This window comes from Candoia aspera, chromosome 4 (genome assembly GCF_035149785.1).
Source record: "Candoia aspera isolate rCanAsp1 chromosome 4, rCanAsp1.hap2, whole genome shotgun sequence".
Taxonomy (NCBI): Eukaryota; Metazoa; Chordata; class Lepidosauria; order Squamata; family Boidae; genus Candoia; species Candoia aspera.
This window is the reverse complement of record NC_086156.1, coordinates 86744071-86759884: the sequence shown is the minus strand read 5'-3', so window position 1 is coordinate 86759884 and position 15814 is coordinate 86744071. Positions and strand designations below refer to the sequence as shown.

The following is a 15814-nucleotide window of genomic DNA, read 5'->3' as shown; positions in this document are numbered from 1 at the left end:
GTTTCAAGTGAGATTCTTGGGCTGAGCGCAAACTTTAGGCTAAGTTCCTTCAGCATGCAGCTATTGAGCAACATTGGTCTACATCTGACATCTCTGGTCCTGTTAACATTCTTTAATGCAGGGAGATGAAAGGGCCCCTTTGCTTCACTCATTCATATAAAGTTTTCAGAAAGCCTGAATTCTGTTGTCATGGAAAGAATTCTGAGGCTCATGTCCTAGCCAACATTCTCCCAAGATTGAAAGAATCCACCCACCTTGCTTAGGAACATATTCAATCTTGATTTCTAGAAAGGGAGAGAGAAAGAAGAAAAAACAGCAGTGAAACCTCCAGGCAATGTTTTGAGGTTGTAAAACCTATATTCTTTCTGTGCCACTATAGAATTAGGACATGGTGTCATTCCCCAAAGTAGTGTCCCCTATGAAATAAGGGCACTATAAACTTCCTTACGAACAGAACCCGATCATATCCAAAAGATTACATCCATGAATGAGCCACAGAACAGGAAATGTGGCTTCTGCAATTAGCATAAAAGCTTTGCAACTGAGGCATTCATTTAAACACACACACACACGAAACACTGAAGTTTAGACCGAGAGTGGGTGACCCCCAGGACCTTGAATTCTTCTGAAGTCCCCCACCCCCAAAATCTCACAGCAAACTACCAGAACCACCAAGGGCATAATTTTCCACTTTTTAAATAGAAAAATGAAGCAAGTAAAGCAAAAAAAAAATCCTAGAAAAATTAACTCCATACGTTTGGGTGACCTTACTACTTCACTGTCATTGCTCCCTGGTATGACAATGGCAACAACAATAATTGTGGCCCTTGTCTGCAAAAATGTTGTCAACTCCTATTCTAGACTGATGAGTTCTAGAGCATATCATCCAGACTTGGAATACAATTCTGTTCAGGATTTTAGCTACTTCATTTCATTTTCCCTTGCAACATTCACACAGTTCGTCATTAGTTGTTTTGGAAATATCCCTGTTTAACACATTTTTTTAGCACTTCGTTGCACAACTCTTTTTTTGCTCATAGGCAATTCCATCTGGCAAACGAAGCAGCAATCTTTGCAATCTGAACATAAGAAACAAAAGAAATTGTATATTTGCAGGCAGGAACCTATCCGAGAGTCCCATGTAGTGCAGTCATACTCCAAGTAGGCTAGATATGTGGCTGTGGAAGAAACTTAGAAAACCCAGGCTCATGTTTCAAAATGTTTCTGGATGAATATCATGAAAAATATGATATTCAGCCACTCAGCCACTGTTCTGCACATGGACTGTAATGGTGATGGTCACCAGCATCTCAGAGGTTTTGCACTTAGTGAAGAATCCCAAGCCTCCTATCCAAGTCCCTCCCTGCACTGACCCAAGAAGTTGAGCTTAGCAGAAAGTGAAAGAGCATATCCATCAGGGACAAAGGTGTAATCTCCCTCATCTTCGGGTCTCACATCATCAATGATCAGCTTGTGGACCCTGCAGAATAAAATTGATGTTACAGACAAAGGAACAGAATGGATGGACCACCATCAACTGATTCACAGGGCTGGGATTCTAACTTAAGATCAGCCCTCACAGATGGCTCAGCTCAATGATTTTTCCTCACCATTAAACAACTCATCTGTTGTCTATTTCTCATCCAAATGAATAAACTGGCTGTTCAGAGATGTAATAGGATACATCACATCAAACTATGGTTTCTCATGCAGTATTTAAGCACTAGGTCCCAAAGCAAAGCAAACAAAGCTAAAGCAACCAGAAAGATGCTTAATGAAGCCTCAATTCATTGAGTGTAGGGTATTTAGCACTTAAAAGTATAAGAAAGAGAGCCAGTTTGGTCTAGTGGTTAAGGTTCTGGGCTAGAAACCAGGAGTCTGTGAGCTCTAGTCCCGCCTTAGGCATGAAAGCTGGCTGGGTGACCTTGGGCCAGTCACCTTCTCTCAGCCCAACTTGGTGCAATGAAGACTAGCCTCCTCATGGTGCACCCCGGGCAATGTGACTTGTCATGGCTAAATAGTCTACACATCTGGCTGTTGGACCTCACAAGGATTTCCCAGCAAGAAAAAGCAGCATGAACACCAAACTGCTATGCAATACGATAAAAAAGAAAAAAAAGTATAAGAAAGTAGTGAATTGGTATGCATCAGTCTATATTCATATGTCTGCATTAAAAAATAAATAAATCAGGCATCCCACCCTTAAAATTAATACTGGGTTTGTCTTTATTACATTTTTTTATTCTTCCCTTCCTCCAGAAATTGTATTCCAAAAACAAAACAGTGAAGTACATTGGGTAGAGAGATGGTGCTCTGCCCAAGCCAGTCCAGTGATATTTATACCCAAGCAAACACCTAAAGCTGAATTTCATATGCTCAAGGCAAGTGTTTGACCACAATACCAGAACAGATTCAGCTGAATTAATAAAATGGCAGGCACAAATGGAGCCATAACACTCACAAATGCCACAGATAAACACTTTGCCTATATTCAACTGTTTTTTCCAAATTCTCACCTGCCCTTGTGAGAAATTGTGATGCGTTTACTGGGTCGGATCTCAACTCCATTCTTGTACCATTTGCCAGTCACCTTCTCATCAGACACTTCACACTTGAAGACGGCTTGCTCAGTGGCCTTGACAGTCAGATCAGCAATATCTTGAATTACCTCAAGCGGTTTGTCTGGGTGGTAAGAAAGGAAAAGATTTGAACACATAAATTCCAATAGAAAAAACCTCCAAATCCTTTTACAGGCTTTCCATTGACTGGTCCATTGGCCTCCATAGACCTTCAACTGCAAGATCTGCCTCTGATTGGCCCCCATTGGTTACAATCTGGTAGCGCCCAGCATCCTCCTTGGTAGCCTCATTGATTATGAGCATATGCTTTTTGCCATCCTTTCTCAAGCGATACTTGAAGGTATCTTCACGAGTCAACTCCACACCATCCTTCGACCTAGAGATGAAGAGAGGAAAAAGGGAAGAAGATGGAGAGAGGACACGACTGAGGAGACATGGCAATGCTTATGATGCCAGTAAAACAGGGGAGAAGACAAGAGTCTTCTCAGCATCATAATGGGCAGAAATTATGGCTTTTCCAGAATATTAGCCATATTTTCAAGAAATCTGATTAAATTTCCTAAAATTGTTCTTTTTAATATTCTATATCTTCAGGTGACATTTCTGCCTTTTTTCTCCTTCTTTTTAACTATGTATAACCTATAGATTTATCATTAGTATTCTGTTAATCTAGAATTTTTGCCTCCTAGATTTAAATCATAGATTTTCATAACATTTGAAAAGACTTGAAATTGACATTTTTATTTTTTACCTCATTATTCTTCTGTGATTAATTTTTTAAAGTTGAATTTTAAAAAAGAGAAAGATGGAAACAAACCAACAAGAAACACAGGTTGGAAAGTTTAAGAGATAGCCAATACCAGAGACAGGGATTATTTAGAAGTCATCTGATAAACCAGAGGATAAAAAGAGAAAATTAGGAAAAATTGAACTGGGAACTTACCACATTATCTGGGCTCCTTCCTCAGATACTTCTACTTCCATCATTACTCTGTCTCCCACAAATACTTGCTGGTCATCCAGGCCACTCATGATCAGGACAGGTGGTTCTAGGTACAGAAAGACCAGAAAGGGAATGTATAGTGGTGATATTGCTCAGGCAAGGCTATGCATGTCAACTTTATTCTGCAAGTCATCCCCCTTGTCATCTTCTCCAATCGTGTTATATTTCCATGCATCCTCTACCCTCACCTCTTACAAAGACCTCTGTGAAGCACTTCTCATCCCCAGCCATACATTCATAGGCTGCATCATCAGCCAGCGTGGTCTTGGTGATCGTCATAATACGTTTCTTGCCCACATTCTCAAAGATGTACCTACCCACAAGAAGGAAAAACACATGCACCTGCACAGAGAGAACCAGTACTCTTTCCCCTGGCTCCCGATCTACTTTCCCATTTCCTACCCACTAGAACAATAAACAGGAATGCTTTCTTTGCCACCTCACTTACTTGCCACTGGGCTTGATCACTTGCCCATTTTTCAGCCATTTGATAGATAGGTCAGGATCGCTCACCTCCACCCACATTTTGATCTTGTGGCCTTTGTCAACTTGATAGGCAGGATCCAGTTTCTTAATGAAGGCTACAAAAGAGATTGAGAATAGACACCCCTTCTGTGCTCTTGGATTAGAGGAGGTGGAAAGCTGAGAGAAAGCTAATGAGACAATATGTTGTGCTGAACTGCTGAAACATACCACTTGGCTACTCACATTAAAATCCCATTTAAACAGAAGCTGTTTTGCAATCTCCACCAACATAGTCCCTTCCAGATATTTTGGACTTTATCTCCCAGAATTTCCAGTCAGCCATTAATCATGCTGCCTTGGATTTCTGGGAGTAGGCCCAACCCATCTAGGTTGGAGCTGCCTGCCATATGGCAAAATCTGTAGGATGGAGCTCTGGCCCACCCACCCATATCAAACAGAAACAATCTCAGGAGAGATTTCTCTGGTACCCAGAAAAAAAGCATCCTAGCTGACCTGCACTTCTCTTGACCTCCACCTTGGCTTTCTTGAGCCTTTTCAACATGCCACGCAGATCAGTGATACCATACTCGAAGGCAATGCGCTCATACTCGCTTTTCTTGGTCACACCCTTAAGCAGTTCCCAGATCTCTGGTGGGATCCCCATATCATCATCATCGGACTTCTTTTTCTTTTTTTTCTCTTCTTCTTGCACTTCTCTACAGAGAGGGGTGGAGAAAGAGGGAGCCTTCAAACCTATCCTCCAGAGCGACCAGTACTTGTCTGTTCCTATTCACAATAGTGAATGCAGATAGCAAACTACCATATTTCTCCAAACAAAGCTTGTCCTGAATTTAACCACCATGAAGCCAAAAAGAAATTACACAGGACCCCCCCACATCTGCCTCCATTATCATATTATCAGGAAATCTAAGACCTCCCATTTTAAAGGCAAATTATTTGAGAAAAGAATTCAGGTAAATACAATATACTATATTCCTAAAAAGGGCATTCTTCAACCTAATTCTTTTGCACCTCTCACACAAAATTAACTGAATAAAGCTCACCTCCTCAGTCTCAAACTATTATAACCAACAAAGCTGCCTATGGGCTGGTCAAAACAGAGATGGAATGATGTTAAAGGAAGCTCATAGAAATTTTAAGGAATTTCCAGATTTTTAAAAAATGGAAGAAGTTCGGTTTTGCCCATAGACCAAAGATTCATATTTCCATTCTTAGAAATTATTACTGTGGTGGCGTTACCGTCTTTTCCACAAAGAGTCTTTCTCAGAGAGAGATGTTGGACAAACTAGGAACCATGGTAAATTGGACAATATTTCTCATGCTCACTGCTGCTACCTTCAGCCCTAACTGGCTTCCATCCTGGCTTCTTCACTGGCTTTTCTTAATGACAGCAAATTATTATAAGGAATGTATTAGTTCCTGACTGCTGAATCTGAAGAAGCCAATCGATTACTAGAAAATAGAACTTCTCCTGTATGCCATGTTCAGACCCACTTAGTTTGATATTCCTTACTCATCTCCTTCTCTTGTTTCTGCTTTTATTATTTACTACCTCTGCTTGTCCTTTAGGACCAAAGAGTACTAGCATGCCATGGAGGAGGAACATAAGGAAATTCAACTTTTTTTTTTCCAGAGCAGGAGCAAATACACCCTCCTCCAGAGCAGTGTTTCTCAATCTTGGCAACTTGAAGATGTGTGGACTTCAACTTCCCCATGTTGGCTGGGGAATTCTGGGAGTTGAAGTCCACACATCTTCAAGTTGCCAAGGTTGAGAAACATTGCTCCAGAGCATCAGAGCATCAGAGCATCAGGGTAACTGACAAATGCTTGTCCTGGCATCTGAAGGAGGTGATAACAAGGCCCTGAAGTTTCACTATTCTTGGTGCATAGCAGATACAGGAAGCCTGGGGGCAGGGAAGATAATCAAGCAGAGGCTGGATCCTTTTCTTTGAGGAAACTTGTCTTTCAGCTTAGCAATTCAAAGAATAACTCTTCTCGGCAATATTGTTGGTATTTGTTATTTAAAGCAAAAGGTTATATTTTCCACACTGAAGATCTTTTACTACAGCTGAATGAATTTTACCTGTTTTCTCTAGTCTGATTGCCTCTCATGGGTATCTATAACCAGGCTGAGAAAGAACTACTGTTACTCCTCCCTCCAGTCCCAACATCTTCACTTACTGTACCTCTTCTTAAGCAAGCTGGTGAAATCCAGCTCTCCGGTAATATCACTTTTGGCATCTCCACTGCAAGGAAAAGAACAGGGCACATTTCATTCCAAAGCACCGTGCATTGTAATTTTTTAATATTTTGCTTCATTTTCTGATTTTTGCAACATTTTGTCTGAAGAAGAGTTCTGGAGATTGCTAAAACTTGCAGTCTTTTGTCTCACTGTGGTTTGAGTTTGGAATTGTTTTCATGATCGTATATACCTAGCCTGCATTTCCTTGCCTGCCACCCCCCATATTTGTCAGGCTGAGCAGCAGAACTGTGGGTTAGAACTGTGGAGTCTACAGTCCAACAAAACCAGAATGGTCAAATGGAGGTGGGCTGGCCCAAGTAAGGGATTCATCTGTGCTGCAACCATGAGTACTTACGTCCGTTTGAATGTTTGCAAAATATTTTCAGTTCCTTCGGTTCTTGGGGCTGAAGGAGAAGATAACAAAGATTTATAAGGCAGAAGGGGGTTTGCAGGGTTAGGAAGGGGAAAACAACATGGAAATTAGGAACAAAAAAATGTGTCCTCTAAAGCAAAAACTGCTTTTTGCTCCACATAGCTGTGTGGGAGTAGTAATGCTAGCTAAGCAGGAGTAATAGGCGAACGTACATATGTCATCCACAGGTATAAATAAAGGAACGATAAAACATCCTGAAAGCTAAAGTTCCAGAGAGGGAAGTCAGACACAGAAAATTGCCAATATATTCACCTTTGAAGGCAATGTACAAGATTAATCTTGACCAGTATAAAAACTCTTTGATAGGATGTAGTCTCCAAAGGACAACATGAGGTGTCAAGACATTTAGGTTGAATTTGTACAATGTGGGTCTGGGTTAAAGTGGAGTTGCGTCATCTGTGGCTCAATGGGTTGTGGGAAACCCAGTTATTGCCTTAGGAAGTTATATGAACAATGACATTAATCTGTTTGAGCATAGCATAATATACAAACAATTGAGTTTTGTTAATTTAGGTTTAGAGATTATCATTCAGTGTGAACCTGGTGGTACCTTCCACATCAACATTGAAGACACAGCTGTCAAAAAGGTCCTTGGCTGTCACCTCACAGCGATAGTCACCCCGGTCTTCAAGTACTACTTTCCCAATTTTCACCTCATAGGAGTAAATCTTTGGGAATAAACACAACATAAGGACAAAGAAAGTTTGGTAGTAGCTATTTTTTCTGCCACTATATCTTTGGCTTTTAATGGTTCTGAACTAGAGAAAGTCAGGCATCTCTATATTCCACTGATGTTAATAGGAGATTCAATATGATGTGAAAAACACAAAGTTCCAAAATAGGGAGACAGTAGCAGCAGAAAAACTAATAGGAGTAGGATGACTAATTCTGCACCTTGTCATCAAGTCTCCTCTAAGAATTCCCACAGGTAGATTGTTCATTTGTTTGTTTTCCAACCCAGGCTTTGACTGGTAAAAAAAAGTGGGTTTGACAGGTAGAAAAATAGTTGGGGGGGGGGGGAGATTTGCAACAGACACAGAAGGCTTAAGCACTACTACATTATTGATATTCCACCCAGATTTTTTTCCTTCCACTGTGCTAATTCCTGTTATTTTGGCAAATCTGAGATTGAGACTGTGTATTTGCCAAAATTGGTCTAATTTTGCTCTCAGTCTGTTTAAGCAGTTAAATCTCAAAGAATTAAATCAGCTTAAGATGTCCTGTTTAGACTGGAATCAGTGACATTCTCAGTTACATTTAGATTTCTACTTCACTTATTTCAAAGGTCTGAAGCTGAGGACATTTCCAAGTGGTTAAGAAAACTGGATTTGGGGGGGGGTATATTTTTTATTCCGCCTTTATTATTTTTTATAAATAACTCAAGGCGGTGAACATACCTAATACTCCTTCCTCCTCCTATTTTCCCCACAACAACCCTGTAAGGTGAGTTGGGCTGAGAGAGAGTGGCCCAAAGTCACCCAGCTGGCTTTCATGCCTAAGGCAGGACTAGAACTCACAGGCTCCTGGTGCTACTCTGGAACTGTTGGTTTACAAAAGGCCATAAGGAATAGCTTCGTGCTAGAATTCTAAAACATTCAAGGGGAGAGATGAATGGTAGCAGCAAAACTATGAAATGTACAGCTGCAAAAATTTAAATCCTATTTTAAAAGGGAGCTCAATGCTCCCCAAATGATGGAGACCTTCCTAGTGGGGCTGGGGTAAACAGATAATAGTTCAACTCTTGGTGACTATATGGACCCAGCCATGCAGGGCTTTTTGGCAATGGCACAGATGTGGTGGGCCATTGCCCTTTTCCAGGATGCTTTTTGACCTCCCAGTCTGGTCTACAGCCTGAGATTCCCTTGGTTCTCCCTCCTACATACTCAACAGATCTAACCCTTGTGCAGAGCTGTTTGATTACTTTGTGATTCAGTGTACACACACAAAAACCTGTTGTGTGAACACTGTCATAATGTCACACATGTCACCCAGCAGCATTCTATATGGCAGGTTTCTCCAACCTGATGCTCCCCCCCCAATGGCTTGGCATCCTTTGTTCTGAAGAGCAGCAGAGGAGCCTTTTTCTTAGCTGCAAAATGTAGGCATTGGAAAGCAAGCAAATGCAGTTTTACTAGAACCAGAGAAAGCAGATCATTGGAAAAGTCCTACAAGTTCTCCAAACATACAAAATTTCAAATGGAAGATTTAAAGAGCGATGGGTTTAGGAAAGCACCACTGTTCTAAGGGCATGTTTACAAGCCAAATCAGGCTTAGCCTGGGAATTGTGGTTTGGCAGAATTCTCAGCTGCTATTGCAAAATGTATTTCTCAGTATCCTTTGGAAATAAGCCATGGTAGTTAGAGATAAGGAGTTTTAAGAGTGCGACAGATTTTGAGAGAGCATACATCAGCCTCTCTTTAGCCCCTTTTCTACAGGGACTCACATTTTTTTCCTTGTCAAAGCTGTCTGTGAACTGGTACCGCAGGCCACTCTTAATGCCCAGCTCCAGCCACTTCCCCTTGAACCACTTGATCGAGGGACTGCCAGGTAACCGAGCCCCATCCAACTGCATGCTGACAACCACGTCACCACCTATAGAAAGGAGACAGGTAAGTCAGAACATCTGGTTCCCAATCCAGACAGGCACTTCATTATCCTATACATCTGAGAATTAAGCTTCTACAGTATAAGGTGTTTTTAAGGCAAGGAAAACTTCTGTATGGCAGGAAAAGACAGGCTCCCTCTGAAACCCTGGAGAGCCATTGTTCATTGTAGACAATACTGACCATTGCTCAGAGAGCCATTGCAGGCAATGAAGTTACCGGTACTCTCTAAATGTGCTGGACTACAAATCCCAACATTGTCAGAACACACAGCCATTGGTTGTGGTGGCTGGGGATGGTGAGGTTTCAGGCCAACCTTGCTGGAGGGTGTTAGCTTCAGGGAGATTGCCCTGGTTGATCCTGACCTAGAGGAACCAATAGTCACTTTATACTGATTGGGAGACAGCTGTAGGTCAACGCTAGACCATGTACTGTACTTTGCAAGCAGACAATTCTGGGTTCAGACCTTGGATTTCCCAGATAGGATCGGGAGAAGGAACTTACGTGTCCTCTAAGAGAAGGTTCTTAGAAGTGTCCTGACTGTTGCTGATATGCAACTGACCCAATAAAACATTGATCAGCGGCTTAAGGCAGGACACACCAAATCTTATAGCTTGGTTGTATACTAATCCAGCAGGAATTAGGAACAAACTGCTTGGTTCTCTTCCTGCTTAAAAGCAAGCAACTTTTGGTTCTGTTACATCCTATCAGTAGTATTCAGAGATAGAAGGTATGAATGAGAGATTAAAGAAAGAGTACTCTGTCAGGTCTGGTAACAGACAGCTGCTTTTTTCTCCTATTCTTTGAAATGTCCCTAGTGCAGAGCTTTCCAAACTATGTGTCATGACACATTAGTGTGTCAGCTGCAGTGTGTAGGTGTGTCGCACGGTCGAGGGATCATACAGGTACTGCGCATGCGCAGTATGTGTAATCGAGTCGAAATAGCTGATTCCGTGTGACTTCTGGTGATGCAGCCACACCTGCAGTGTGTTAGGATGGAGGCTGCATCAAAGGAAGACAAAGAAGGTCTGTTAGGACCATTAGATCAATTGGCGAAAAACGATGGGGAAGGTGCAAAAATTGAGAAGACCCTAGCACAGGAAGAAGAAAAGCAGCTGATTGGTCAAGGGCATGAGTTGCCATCACGGCCACCAATCAGCGTGAGAGATCAACAAGAGGAAGGAGGGCTGAACAACGGGAGGCCTGATTGGCTTCTAACTGCCAACGGTGTGAAAATGCAGGAGATAAAAAGCGCCAAAATACAGAGCAATGTGGGATTGTGCAACACAGGATAGTTCTCTCACTTTATCACTGCAGGAGTGGAGTGCTGGTGCTGTTATTTTCGTGTTTAGTTACTGTTAAAACTTTATAATAAATTCGCACAGATTTATTCATTAAATTGCAGTTGAATTACCCCTAAAATGGATAAGTTTCTAATTAAGAAAAGAAAAGCTGGTGAAGATGATGTTTGCAATGAACAAAATGTAGCAGCTGTAGAGGAAACTACACAAGAATCAACTGTTGAACGGCCTGTATTAGTACATAAGAAGTGTAAAGGAAAAATTTCCAAGCCTCGTTTATACAGTAAAGATTACGTGAAACTGGGCTTCACATTTTCTGGTAATGAAAACAATCCTTGTCCTGACTGTTTGGTTGGGGGGATATACTTGCAAATGAATGTATGGTACCAAACAAATTAAAGTGTCATTTTACCTCAAAACACAGTCATTTGTCAGGAAAACCAGTTCAGTACTTCACTGAGCTTTCAAAATCTATAAAGAAGCAGTCTGCATCATTCACAAAGAGAATGAAGACATCAGAGAAAGTTCAAAAGGCAAGTTACTTGGTTGCTCAAATAATTGCCCAAAACAAGGACCCACACACTATTGCCGAAACCACCATAAAGGAATCTTGCTGTGCTATTGTTTGAACAATGTTTGAGCCCAAATTTGAGATAGAAGTTAATAAAGTCCCTTTGGCGGATAACACAATTGGAAGACATACTCAAGGTATGTCTGATGACATTAAGCTGCAAATTAAGGATATTTTTCAAGACGATAATATGATCTTTACATTGCAATTAGATGAATCAACAGATGTCAGTGGGTTAGCACAATTGCTGGTTTTCATATGTTTCATTCATACTGACAGAATTATTGAGCAATTCTTGTATTGTCTAGAACTTCCAATGGGAACGAGAGGTGAAGATATACTTAAAACTTTAGATTGCCTCATGAAGGAAAATAATTTGCAATGGTTAAATTGTGTAGGAATATGCACAGATGGCGCACCCTCAGTGGTTGGTTCAACAAAAGGTTTTATAGCTTTAGCAAAGAAAGAGAATGAAAATATTATAGTTACTCATTGCTTTTTACATCACGAAGCACTAGTCGCACAAACCATTGGAAATGAATTAAGAAAAGTTATGGACAAAGTGGTTCAAATGGTCAATTACATTAAAAGTAGATCTCTTAAATCAAGATTATTTGCTTATATTTGTGAAGAAACGGGGGCAAGGTTTAAAAAGCTTCTAGTACACACAGAGATTTGTTGGCTCTCAAGAGGTCAAGTGCTTTGTCGTGTATACGAAGTGAAGGAAATGATGCTTAAACTTTTTGAGGAAAATCAACAAAATGAATTCTGCGATCTAATTCAAAACAAACTTTGTGCACAAAATTGGCATATCTTGCTGACATATTTGAACATTTGAATAAAATAAACACCAGCATGCAAGGCAAAGGAGAAAATACCTTAACAGTGGTAGATAAAATTTGTGCTATGAGAGACAAAATAGCGATTTGGAAGAGGAAAGTGAAAGAAGGAAATTTTGAAATGTTTTCCAAAACTGCTGAGTGCAAGCTGAAATGTGATATCAGCTCGCTAATTGTTGACCATTTAATATTGCTCAGAGAGAAACTTCATCATTACTTCCCAAATGTTGAAGTCCAAGACTATGATTGGATCAGAAATCTGTTTCTTTCAACTGCAACAAGGAAGTTTTCACTTATTGAAAAAGAATTACCTGAAATAAAAAATGATCGAAGTCTGTTAATGATGTATGAAGAGGGTGACTTAGACGGCTTTCGGATTCGTGTTTCAAAAATGCATCCAAACATAGGTAAAAATGTGTTAAAAATTCTTCTGCAGTTTTCTGCTATATACAGTACATTTGTGAAGTATCCTTTGCAACGATGACAGACTTGAAGACACTGAAATGTGGAAGCTTAAAAATGCTTGATGACAAAATGCAAGTGTCTTTATCTAATATTCCACCAAATATTCAAAAGCTGTGTTCATCCCATCAACCTCATACATCTCATTAAAATGGTAAGTAGTTATTAGTGTTATGCAATTTTTTTAAATTCTTGCACATATTTACATATTGTTACTCGTAAATGACAACAGTCTTGGAACTGTATATTATTACCTTACAAATCATATATTTCTGAAAATATAAATGAAAGGTTTTCATGAGATAAGTTGTGTCCCGATACATTTTGCTATTACAATTTATGTATGTGTCCATATCTCTTATAAGGGGTTAGTTTAACCTCCAGTTTGCTAGTAAAACTGAATTACTGTGTTGCGAAATGATGCATGTCTAAAAAGTATGTCACCAACATGAAAAGTTTGGAAAACTCTGCCTTAGTGGCTTCTGGGGTAGGAAGCTTTTTAAACTGTATTGATTGCACCTGAATGCTGGAACTGTAAATTTCAGACTGGTGCCTGAGTTTACTGCTTTGATCCTCCCTCCTCCTCATCTTTACTATTTATGTCATGTCTCTTAAATTGCAAACGTTTTGTTTATTGATTTATATGACATGATCAGATCCTTTTCACTGGAAGAGGGAGGGAGGGAGGGAGGAAGGAAGGTTCTCTAAGAAAAGCACAATTTACAACAAAACGATAAGAAGAATACTTTTTTAAAAAGGTTTGCCCCTGGAATTTAGTTTATGTGTGGATCTGCCTGCCTTTCTACGTCGCCATTTACCACAAGGTATTAGCACATTTTCCGGCTTCTTGATGAAGATTCCATCTGACTGTGTGGAGGGATCCCCTTTGTCTTCCACTGGGGGGGAAAAAGACAGATTGGTCAATGAAGTAGGAGGAAGAAAGGTGCTGGGGTGACTGGGGTGCTGGGATACAGCAAAGCAGGAGAAACTATTATCACTGCACTCAAGTTCTAAGGGGGAAGGACAGATTATGGAGCCCAAGGCCAAAATATCAAGAGCATGACTTAGCTAGGAATTTAAAACAGCAACCTGTAAAAGGTATTCCATGTCCTCTACCAACACAAGGACATCCTTAGGCTGCTTAAGTGAACTGGTATATTTCCAGCCAAGGACCATTTGGAGATCCAAGAATTTATGGGTGGGCCAGAACAAAAATGTAGTTTGATTTCATTTACTTTTAAACATAATTATAGTTAACATGATTTCTCTCCAACATATTTTACTCCAGCACTGGGGGGATAAGGGAGCCAAGTTTATTATATATAGAATTTGGTTAAAAATAGAGCTAGCTCCAGAGCTACTAAGCACTGGTGATTCTTTGGACTTCTATATAGAATCATGGTATCCTTCTGGACCAGCTCAGGGAAAAGGGAGTAGGAGGTATGATGTTGTGGTAGTTCTCCTCCTTTCTCCAGACCCTGGTGGTAGTGAAGGAGAGGTTGAAGCCTGGGGGCCCGCTTTGCAGGGTTCCTTAGAGCTTCACTCTCTCCCCACTCATATTTAACTTCTACATGAACCTGCTGGGTGAGGTCATCCCTCAACATGAACTATACATTTCTGCCCTGGATCAGCAAGTGAAACCATTGAGGTTCCTCAGTGTCTGAAGGCTTGTGGAGGTCTGGATGGAGAAGAACAGGCTTCAGGTCAACCCTGGCAAGAGCAAATGGTTGTGAGTTCTGGGTCCCTCTGGATCCAGATATTTTCCATCTTTAGCTCTAAATGGAATAGCGCTTGCAGTAACTCATCCCTTAGTTAACTCCCAGTTGGATTACTGTAATGGACTCTATGTGGGGCTACCTTTGAATAGCATTTGAAAACTGCAACTTGTCCAGAATGCAGTGGCATGGGCATTTTTGGACACTTCACAATAAGCCCATATAATACTACTTCTGCGTGAGCTGCACTGACTTCCATTAAGCTTCTAGGTGCAATTCAAGGTGCTGGTTGTTACCCATAAAGCCCTGCATGGCTCAGAACTAGGTTACTTGCAGGACTGCCTGTCTCCAATGGTTTCTGCTTACCCATCAGAAGTGACAGGCTTGGGAATGTTCCAGGTCCCTCTATTAAGCAATGTCATCATACTTCCTCTGTCCCAGCACCTGCCCTATGGGGCAGCATCCTCCCAGAGATCTGGAAAGTCCCAACCCTGTGGCTGTTTGCAGAACATTAGAAAGCTGGTTGTTCCTTCAGGCCTTTGAGCCGGGATGACAAGTGATCCCTGCAACTGATTTCTTTTGCTATTTTTCTAGGATGAAATGTTCTTACCTCCTGGCACCTGCTCTGCTGGAGCCTCAGCTAGAGAAAACAGAAGAGATGCGGGGAAAGATTAGATGTTTAGCTACAACCAAGGAGGAATGTGCTACTTTCCTCACAGTTCCAAGTACAAATTCTTGTTGCAACACAGCTTTTCTCAGGCTTGTAAAGATCTCAGGTCTGGGTATTTAAATTTTACCCACATTCTTATCCCATGTAGGATAGCCTTAGAAAAATGAATTAAATCTCTTGCCATAAAAAACCAACAGCAGGGCCTTACATTTGAATAGAAGACATAGAAACATAGAAATGTTTCACAAAGACTAGGTCTTTGAGTGCAACGTTTCTTGGCTGAGTTTGGATGTAGCCATTAAGTGATTTCTTGCTAAGTGAACAATCTTTCGACTTCTGAGCTCACACACACATCCCCACTCTCTGTTCCTTTAGTGCAGTGTTTCTCAACCTTGGCAACTTTAAGATATGTGGACTTCAACTCCCAGAATTCCCCAGCCAGCCATGCTGGCTAGGGAATTCTGGGAGTTGAAGTCCACACATCTTAAAGTTGCCATGGTTGGGAAACACTGTTGTAGTGTGTCTGCAAAAAAGAGATCAGTAAAACAATACTGTACAGTCAGTTGAAACAAACCAGTTTCTCATACCATGGCTATAGCTACTTATAGTTTCTTCTGTAGAAGAAATAATAATTTGGGCATAATGCATGGTTCAGTATAATACTCCAGTGTTCTGCTATGCTATGATTAGTCTAAAGCTGAAGCAAAAGCTTTCAAAACAGATGGCAAGAGCTGAAAATCAAGCCCCAAGTGGAATGTGGAGCTATTTTTCTGCCAGAATCTAGAATCCTAAAACCAACTGGAATATTTTGCTAAGATGACAATGAATCAAAACTTGCTGTGGCAGCTTAGCTCACCTCAAAAAAACTAGGGTTCAAACCTGCTTTGCATGACTGGATATTTTAAACATA

At 40.8% G+C, this 15814-nt stretch overlaps 1 protein-coding gene across 1 annotated transcript in view; it reads right to left on the bottom strand.

The window, feature by feature from the left end:
* The window catches only part of MYBPC2 (myosin binding protein C2), a 67301-nt gene that overhangs the window by 23003 nt on the left and 28484 nt on the right, over positions 1 to 15814 (bottom strand). The window contains exons 3-16 of the mRNA XM_063300976.1: positions 14845 to 14874; positions 13338 to 13415; positions 9187 to 9335; positions 7294 to 7411; positions 6666 to 6714; positions 6255 to 6314; positions 4561 to 4763; positions 4031 to 4163; positions 3771 to 3895; positions 3523 to 3628; positions 2789 to 2955; positions 2517 to 2682; positions 1374 to 1480; positions 255 to 284 (exon numbers count right to left, since the gene is read on the bottom strand). Coding sequence (XP_063157046.1) covers positions 255 to 284; positions 1374 to 1480; positions 2517 to 2682; positions 2789 to 2955; positions 3523 to 3628; positions 3771 to 3895; positions 4031 to 4163; positions 4561 to 4763; positions 6255 to 6314; positions 6666 to 6714; positions 7294 to 7411; positions 9187 to 9335; positions 13338 to 13415; positions 14845 to 14874 — 1521 coding nt within the window. The remainder of the gene's footprint in view (positions 1 to 254; positions 285 to 1373; positions 1481 to 2516; positions 2683 to 2788; positions 2956 to 3522; positions 3629 to 3770; positions 3896 to 4030; positions 4164 to 4560; positions 4764 to 6254; positions 6315 to 6665; positions 6715 to 7293; positions 7412 to 9186; positions 9336 to 13337; positions 13416 to 14844; positions 14875 to 15814) is intronic.